At 42.6% G+C, this 9,690-nt stretch overlaps 1 protein-coding gene across 1 annotated transcript in view; it reads left to right on the top strand.

The window, feature by feature from the left end:
- Positions 1-337: 337 nt before the first annotated feature.
- Positions 338-9,690, top strand: part of ASZ1 (ankyrin repeat, SAM and basic leucine zipper domain containing 1) — a 29,891-nt gene continuing 20,538 nt past the window's right edge. Inside the window, exons 1-4 of the mRNA XM_044423074.1 lie at positions 338-458; positions 1,003-1,102; positions 4,704-4,826; positions 6,026-6,137. Of these exons, the coding sequence (XP_044279009.1) occupies positions 345-458; positions 1,003-1,102; positions 4,704-4,826; positions 6,026-6,137 (449 nt within the window). The 5' untranslated portion in view covers positions 338-344. The remainder of the gene's footprint in view (positions 459-1,002; positions 1,103-4,703; positions 4,827-6,025; positions 6,138-9,690) is intronic.

Raw genomic sequence — 9,690 nt, 5'->3', positions numbered from 1 at the left:
GGCTGCTTTGGAGTCAATAGGGCCAGTTCAACTTGCACCGTCGGCCAGAGAAGACCGTCTCCGGTGGCACGTGACCCACACTGTAGATTCTCACGTGGCCACAAGATTCCCGCTTTGGCTTCCACACCCGGAAATGCGGCCGATAGCTTGTTTGCGTCCCATCGTTCTGCGCTTGCGCTTTGGGATGGGGAACGCGTGGAAGCGTGAGTTGGAGGTTTTGCGTGTGCGCATGCGCGCTTCTGGTCTGAAGCGGGAGCTGTGCGTGGAAGTGAGGAGAACGACGAGGACAGAGAGGAGAGGAGAGGGAGAGGAGAGGAGACGTTGTCTCCCCTAGTAAGTGGTCCATGATGGCTGGCGGGGCCAGGTGTCCCGCGGTGGCCGCAGGGGGCGAGAGTAGCGAAAGCGACGACGATGGCTGGGATATCGGCTTCGTGTCCAAAGCGTCACCTGCGAAGCGGGTAAGTCGGGCCTGAGCTGAGGTACTTGGGCTTGCAATCTGCCTGCCTGCCTGCCTGCCTGCCTGCCTTTTTTTCTTTCTTTAAGATTAGTTTGATTTCTTTCCTAGAGAGAACTTGGGAGTATTTCCCTTCTGCTTTTATTGCGTGGATATTCTGCATTTTTTCGAAGAAGATTATTGCAACAAAACGTGTTCCTTCCTCTTCCACCACCACCCCCTTTCTGCCTTCATAATAACCCTGTGAGGTAGGCTGGCAGGAGAGAGAGCGAATGTATGGCTGGGCCAAGGTCACCCAGTGTGAACATTCCTAGCATTCACCACCTGGGAAACTAAAGAACACGTATCAGAAGTATGGGGGTCGGGCGGGGGTTGTTCCAAGGAGCTGCAGAAAGAGATTCGTAGTTGGGCTTCTCAATGTAGGGCAAACATCTTTTATTGTTAGTATTTGCTCTCTTCTGTTCTAACATGCAAAACACTCCATATAGTAAGCCTGTGTATTACATACTGAATTGTTGAAGTTATGTGCTCATTTTTTGTATATTTAGCATTTGGATGAGGCGTTGCATTTAGATGATAAAGAAGTCGCTTTGAAGAAAGCACTGACTACTGGAAACTTGTCTCTTGTTGAAGAACTTTTAAATTCAGGTAATATCTAACAGGTGCTAATGCATATATTAAATTTTAGAAAAAAAATCTAAGTTAAGTTTCTGCTATAGGCTTGATCTGAATTCTTCACCTAGGCACAGAATAAACAAAGAACTCATTTAAACTTCTTGTGGATGTGCAATAGAGTTGTCTGCCTTTTTTTTCCCAGTATCAGTTTCTTTTGACTCTTGCTGCAGAATTCTATGACCGCACTGTTAGTCATCACAACAGTCTGTCATAAAAAGCAGGAACTTGGAAGTTTTATCTTGTAGATGTAGCATACTTGGTGGATTTATAAATTGTGACCAGAAAAATAACTCCTTCAGTTGCTGAATATACCTATGTGGGTGCTGTTTACTGTTAATTATCCCAGACATGTTAATAATACTGCTTAGAAAAGACAATAGTAATTTGTGCCTTAAATGAAAATCTAGCTTCTCAGTTGAGAGGGACAGAGAATCTGAAGGTCTAGTTTTTATAAGTGGAATTAATCAAGCACTGTAGAAGACATGATCAGTTTTGAGTAACATACCTAAAATAATCTGCTCTTGGAAAGTGCTTCAAAATATCTTCTCTCTTCTGGGATTTGTGTCTGTGTGCCACACATCTGCCTATCAGACCCATTTGTGTTTGTGGTGAAGCACATGCACTCCTTGATTTTACTGTGTATGTCTGGCATAAGAAACATGTTGCCCTCTAGAAGTTGCTGGACTTGAGTTCCCGTTGTCCCTCACCATTGGCTGTGCTGTTCAGGGTGAATGGAGAACTCCACATTCCCCAGCCCTTATGTATGCTCAGGGTAAATGCAGTTTCCTGCATCCAGTAGGAAAACCTGTCATGTATGAAGTGGACCACAGACTCAATTGTAGTTGATGACAATACTTGATTGAACTCATGAAGAGGAAGAACTGCCCATGTAGAATTGTGGTAATTGCCCATAAATAGCCTCCATTGAACTTAATGCAAACTAATTTTGAGTAGACTTGAATATGAGTCTGATCTTAAACTACCAAAAAAATACCTCATGGTATTAAGCCCCGTCCCCCCCCCTTTTTTTTTTTTTTGGAAGAAAAATCATCCACAGAAAATCCAGGCTCTGAGTAGAGAGAGATGTCAATGCCTGGAAAATTTGAGTATTGACATTATCTCAAGAGTCATCCTTTCAAAGGGAACAAAAAAATAAAGAAATTCATTATTTGAAATTATTTACAAAAGCAATTAAAGGGCTACCCTGATAGGTAGAGCTTGGTTAAATGTTCTTGGAATAAATATAGTTACTTACCATTCATAAGCAAAGTCATTCCCCATTCAAGAAACCTTAGCAGCTCTTCCTTGAGATCAGATTTGCCCAGGACCCATGCTATGTACAGGGACAGGCTTAGGGATTGCTCTGAATGTTTTTCTAAATGGGAAAAGATGCTGCTTGCCAGTATTCCTCTGCATCCAGTTCTTCCAGCTTTTTCTAGCTTCTAGAATGATTCAGATGTTTCAGGCACTATTTACTGATGTTTCCTCATGTTGGACATAAAATAGAATTCTAGAATATATTAAAAGGTCATAAAATAGTCTTACTTGGTATCTTAAAAATATAGTTTTTTCTGACAATTACAGATTTACTGAGTTTACTTTCAAAAGTTTCTGAAGAAAAATATAATTTTATGGGCAAGGCAAGTTATACATAATATAACTTTAGGAACATAAAAGTTATTTATATTCTTAGAACAGCCTTCCCACTCTGGTGAACTCTGTGTGAAGACAGCATTGTAGAACATAGCTTGAAATTCTGAAGCAATCTTGGTAATTCTGAGTGGGTTGCTACAACATACCCTTGCACCAGTATATACACATGCTGTTATACTTTTTCCCAAGTATCAAGAATGTTGAAACCTTCCTCAGATAATAATTCTTATGTGAAACTTTATCTTTGTCCCAAGTATTACTTCACCTTTTAAACTTGAGAACTTTGTGTCCATAAAAAGAACAGCTTTCTCGTAAGCAGTGGCTTCTCAACTCAAGAAATGCTTCTTTAGCCCAAATGAGAAAGAAGATAAAGTATTTACATAACTTTCTCCTCCTCAGTGCTGACTCCAAGTGTTATTTGTGGACTTTTCCTGGTTTTACATGATGTCAAAGCCCACTTAGTCAAACAAAAGGCATTATTACAATTTGGAGCATAGCTAGTTTATAAGAATAACATAAAAAGGCAAAGTTCCAAGGAAGCTGAAAACTGCATAGTGGTTGTTCAAAAACTGAAGGGTTTTATATTTAACTTCTATATTTAGGTGATCTGGAAGGTCTTCATTGCGGAAAAGTTACCAGTAGTTCCCTCCGTAGGAGAGGGAAAATTGCCTTGAACTATTCAGAGTATTGTGGAAGAGACAGCATTCTCCATCCTTCACCTGCCAGCTCACTTGTTTTACTTGCTGGCTTTGCACGGAGGGATTTTCCTTCCTCTGTGGTTGATGCAGAAGTGTAGTGCACTGGTGGATGGACGTAGTGATCTGTCTCTTTTCTGTGAGCTGGTTCTGTGCTGGTTGTAGAGCAGAGCACCCCTTCTATGGCACAATGGAAACTAGGCAGGCTGGGAGGAATGATGCCATGCATCCCTCTTGTGCTGGTCTGCTCACTTACCTGCCTAGAATCTGATGATCATAGTTACCAAGAAGGCCGATTTATGTATGCTGCCTATACCTAAAGCATCAAGGAAAGTAGTGTTAAGTGTATTGTATTTGAAGTATTCCTAGGCACTAGGAAGCATTTTGGTATACTTTTTGCAGAAAATCTGATCACTTTCAATAATAATCATACTTTACAGTGTGAAATTGGATAATTTAGTGCTGCATGTTGCAGAATGAGGATTCTACTACATCAGTGTCCAAAGTGGCAGATGGTGAACATACCTAGGAGGGGACATGCTATCATCAGGTTGTGTTCTACTAATCCAAGGCACTGGCTTTCTGTGCTTTAAAACTGTAATCCAGAGTGCCTTGGCTTTCCTTTATATATCTTATGAGACAGCTAAGATAGAAAAACCTGAAAGCTCCTTGTTTGCTACTGCCTGATCTGTCAGTTAAACAGGCAGATTTCATTACAATAGGGAATCCGTGTCCTGATTGCTTTCTCCTAAATTGTTTTCTGTGTTTGGAAAATACTGGGACAGAAACACTGGTGTTCTTTGAATGATTATACTATTTATTTTGTTTATTAACAATGTTTGCTTGCACTGGTTTGTAACCATAATGGTTCTCAAAGTGATTCACTAATAAAATCACATGCTTGTGTACATTATATTGCACTCATAATGATAACAAAACACCATATGCTGTCAACAGTAGCAAACTTGGTCCCTTTTTCTAATATCCTTACTAGGGGAGGTGGCAAAAGTAGATCCTGGGAGCCATCTGCTCCCCCGAGTGCAGAGTTCCTCAGGTATACTGTTGCCAGTGCTATTTTTGTTTTGGCAACTGTAAACTTTTAGAATGGTTTCGCCACTTTAGCTTTGCTTAGCTCTGAAATCGGTCTCTAACATTCTAAAGTAGAATGATACAATTTTTGTATTTGTTTTATTAAACATGTTATCCTGCATATAAAAATATTACAGGTGTAAGTGTAGAATCTACTTTTAAGTTTGGATGGACACCACTGATGTATGCTGCAAGTATTGCAAATGTGGAACTCATGCGTGTCCTTTTGAACAGAGGTGCAGATGCAAGCTTTGAAAAGGGTAAGGCTTTGTAAATGAGCCATTTTCACTGGTATTCATTTTTAAGCATTCAATACATAGTTCATTGAAAAGTAAACAAATACCAGAAGACAAAATTGACTTTCAAACAGCAAATGGATCAAAAGCCTATTGGCTGAATAGGATTTTTTTTTTAATTTTAAATTTAAAAGTGTGGTTGGTGGGTTGTGGCTTGCATACTGTCCTAGGGAACTTTGTAGCTGCAGAAGAATAATTAAAAAGTCTTTTAATGTGGTTTTGTAAATCTGTGCTTCATACTTATTTTTATATGGGATTGCTGTGGATGGGTAACTGGACAGAGGAATGACTTTTAAATATTTGGATCTTTCTCTTAAACATATGTTGATTCATGGTATGCTGTAGGGTTAAATGTGGGTTCTTTAGCCCTCAAATAACCCTGCTGACCAGGTTTGCATGACACAAGAACCCTAGGTTGTGGACTGCATATTCATAATAGTGGCTAACACACACTGCAACTCCTTGAAGGTTAATTAACCCACAGTGGATCATTGCGTCATGCAGCCTAGATCATTTTCTTCTTCCGGTTTTCTTCTGACATTTTTCCTGCCTTCCAGTGATAGAAGCTTTTCCACTCTAAATGTTTCAGACCAAACAGAAGTCACATCATACAGAAAGAAGCCGTAGTCTTCACATTCGTTGTAATATGCCCAGGAACATTTTGCCAATTTTCATGGGTCTTCCTGTCAGACTTTATTTAGCTCTCCCAGTGGTTTCATGTAGATGTGATGCCACATGCTCTGAAATTCCAGATTGCCCCAACTCAGCAGTTTCATGTAGATGTTATGTAGCATGGGGGAAAAGACTGACCCGGAGGAATCCTATACTGGAGAATTCATGGGGCCAAGCAGTATTCCTCAAGCACCATCCTCTGTATGTGCAGCATTCCCTGCCTGAGGCACCTTCAAATGGGGTCCAAAATGAGATCCCAAATGCACATAATTCTCATTTTTGTTGACACAGGACGAAGTTTAAATTCTGTTAAATTTTCAGAGAAACTTGTTCTTGGTCTGAAAATTGAAAGACATTTTTATGATTTCTAATATAAAGTATGTATGTTTGATATATAGTTGTAGTAAGTAAGTTTTGTACAGTATGAAGTGTGCTTATTATCAGTGTCATATCCTACATAATTTTTATCTGTTTTTGTAATTTTCATTCAGATCAATTTACAGTCTTGATGGCTGCATGTACTGCACGCGCTTCAGAAGAACAGATGTTAAAGAGTGTAGAACTGCTTCTTTCAAGGAATGCTAATCCTAATGCAGCATGCAGGTAAACAAATATTTTAAACTCCAAAGTGCTGAGTAATTCATTCATGCTGGTATAAAATAAATAACTAATTACATTTTTCTGTGTTTACTGTGAATGTATCGCTTCAGTTATTCTTTGGCATTCATTCACCAATACATTCTACTAAAGTTTTCTTACTTGCAAACAAGATTTAATGTATACTGTGCTCTTCCAATCTTTTGTCCACTTGTGAACTAGCCCTCAAATATTGTGATGCAATATTTGTTAACTGGTTGCGCTGCAGAGAAACAATAAAAGATATCATATACACAAAAATGTTAATAATGTTTTACAAAATGTCTGAACAGTCAATCTTATCTTGCTGTATTACATTTTTGTTGTTACTGGGCTTTTCCACCTGCCTCTCCAGCTGTAGTGCATGCCATCTTTAGAGAGTTTTGCACCCTTTGGGTATCCAACTGTTATTCTCCTCATAGTTTAGGAGACAGTCATATGATGAAGGTCTCTTTTCCATCAAATGGAAGATACCCTGTTTTTTTCAGATCAGACTAGCCTGTGACTGGGAATAAAGAGAAATCCAGCTCTTCCCTTGCCATCTTTATCTCACTATTTCATCTACTAAGACAAGAAGCTAACTCCTTAAGAAAAGATTCAATTATTTTGAGCATTGGTATGGCCCAGGTGACATAAAACTTAAGGTGTTTAAAAAGTTAATATATGTCAAATAATACTCAAGGATACTTGGAAATTTGGCTCATCTTTTAAAGCTTTTTGGCATGTTTTCAGAAGTAAGTGCTCCTGTAGTATATTTCCCCCCACCCCCGGCAGAAAAAATATTTTCTACCAGAAAATATTTATTTATTTTTCGATTTATATCCTGCCTTTATCCTACAAAGGACTCAAGGCAGCTTACATCATTCTCTTCCTCCATCTTATCCCCACAACAACAACCCTGTGAGGTAGGTTGGGCTGGGAGTCTGTGATTGGCCCGAGGTCACCCAGTTGGCTTCATGGCTGAGTGGGGACTAGAACCCAGATCATCTGAGTCCCAGTTCCATGCTCTTAACCACTACACCACACTGGCTCTCAATATTATTATTATTATTATTATTATTATTATTATTATTATTAGAACATTTCTATGCTGCCCCTTGCCGAAGCCTCGGGGCGGCTTACAACACAATAAAATACAATACAATACAAAAATAACAATATAAAATTGAAATTAATAATATAAAATAAATTATACACACACACACACACACACGATATAAAAGAAATTATAAAAGAAAAGTTAGAAAAGAAAAGAAAAGAAGTCGCTCTGGCCAGATAAATAAGTAAATATTGTTAACAATTAAAATGACGTTTAAATAAAAAGGTCTTCACCTGGCGCCGAAAAACAAATAACGACGGTGCCAGGCGGACCTCTCTGGGGAGCACATTCCATAGATTGGGCGCCACCGCAGAGAAAGCCCTCCTCCGAGTACCTACCCTCCTAATTTCTTTCACGGAGGGTTCCCAGAGAAGGGCCTCTCCCGCAGATCTCAAGGGGCGGCCGGGCATATATGGATGTAAGCGCTCTTTCAGGTAACCAGGTCCCAAGCCGTTAAGGGCTTTATAGGTCATAACCAACACCTTGAATTGGGCCCAGACTTCAATGGGAAGCCAGTGAAGCTGTCGGAGGACTGAAGTCATGTGAACATAACGCCCCGTCCCCGTCAGCAACCTGGCAGCTCTATTTTGAACCAAATGAAGTATCTGGACCGTCTTCAAGGGAAGCCCCACGTAAAGCGCGTTACAGAAGTCAAGGCGGGAAGTCACCAGCGCGTGTGTCACCGTCGCCAGGCGGTTGTACTCCAGGTAGGGGCATAGCTGATTAATCAGCCGAAGCTGAAGGAAAGCGCTCCTCGCCACCGCTTTCACCTGAGCTTCCAATGAAAGCTCCGGGTCAAGGAGTACTCCTAAGCTGCAGACCTTGTCCCTAAGAGGGAGTGCAACCCCATTCAGGGCCAGGTCAAATCCACCCTCTCCGAAGCCCGATCCGCCAACCAACAGGACCTCCGTCTTGTCTGGATTGAGCCTCAGTTTATTGGCTCTCATCCAACCCATTACCTCGGCCAAGCATCGGTGCAGCACAGCCACTGCCTCACCTGGATTAGTGGAAAACGAGAGGTAGAGCTGGGTATCATCAGCGTACTGATGATTCCGTAGCCCACACCTCCTGATGATCTCTCCCAGCGGTTTCATATAGATGTTAAACAGCAAAGGGGACAAAATGGATCCCTGTGGTACTCCATGGCATAGCTGCCATGGCGCAGAGCCATAGTCCCCCAGCACTACCTTCTGGAATCGGCCGTTGAGATAGGAGCGGAACCACTGCAAAGCAGTGCCTCCGACTCCCAATCCCGCTAGCCTATCCAGAAGGATACCATGGTTGATGGTATCGAAAGCTGCTGAGAGGTCCAGAAGAACCAACAGGGACGCACTCCCTCTGTCCGCCCTACACATGTCATCGTACAGGGCGACCAAGGCAGATTCAGTACCGTACCCGGGTCTGAAGCCGGACTGAAATGGGTCCAGATAATCAGTTTCATCCAAGAGTGCTTGGAGTTGTCCCGCCACCACCCGCTCTAACACCTTGCCCAGAAACGGGATGTTGGCCACTGGTCTATAGTTAGTGGCCATCTCTGGATCCAGTGACGCTTTCTTCAGGACCAGTCGGACTACCGCCTCCTTTAAAGGGGCAGGCACCCGACCCTCCCTCAGAGAAGCGTTAACCACTTCCAAGATCCAGGTCCCAATCCCGTGCTTGGAATTATTTAATAACCAAGACAGGCAAGGGTCCAATAGGCAAGTGGTGGGACGTACCCGTCCAAGCACCTTGTCCACATCATCGGGCCGCAATAACTGAAATTCATCCAATAATTCTGGACCAGATGGTAGCATTGGCGTCTCCCCAGAAACCTCTGATTCATTAGTGGAGTCCAGCTCGTGACGAATCTGAGCGATTTTCTCCCTGAAATACCTGGCAAAGTCGTCACAGCGGGCCTTTGAGGGTGGAACCGGATCTTCCTTGGGACCTGGGCGAACCAGGCCTTGCACCACTCGAAAAGCTCCGCCGGACGGCATTGTGAGGAGGCAATGGAAGTGGAAAATAACTTCTTTTTCGCCGCCTTCACCGCCACAGCATAGGCCTGATAGTGGGCTTTCAAGTGTGTTCGGTCAGATTCATCCCGTGATTTCCTCCACCTATGCTCTAGCCGTCTCCCAATCTGCTTCATCGCCCGCAATTCAGGTGTATACCAAGGGGAAGAGCGGGCTCTGCCCGGTGGGAGAGGACGCTTAGGAGCGATTGTGTCCACAGCCCTGGTCATCTCCCTGTTCCACAGTTCGACCAAAGCCTCGACAGGAGCACCAGTCTTGTCAGCCGGAAACTCCCCCAGGGCCTTCAGGAATCCATCCGGATCCATCCGGCTCCGGGGGCGGACCCACACAATCGGATCCGCACCCTTACAGAGGGAGAGGTTGCTTTCGAGCACAAACCTCACCAGGAAGTGATCTGACCATGACAGGG

The sequence above is a fragment of the Varanus komodoensis genome, unplaced genomic scaffold (assembly GCF_004798865.1).
Source record: "Varanus komodoensis strain SLA01 unplaced genomic scaffold, ASM479886v1 scaffold13_1, whole genome shotgun sequence".
In the NCBI taxonomy this organism is placed as follows: domain Eukaryota; kingdom Metazoa; phylum Chordata; class Lepidosauria; order Squamata; family Varanidae; genus Varanus; species Varanus komodoensis.
Note: the sequence above shows the minus strand (reverse complement) of the source record. Positions and strands in the feature narration are given on the sequence as shown.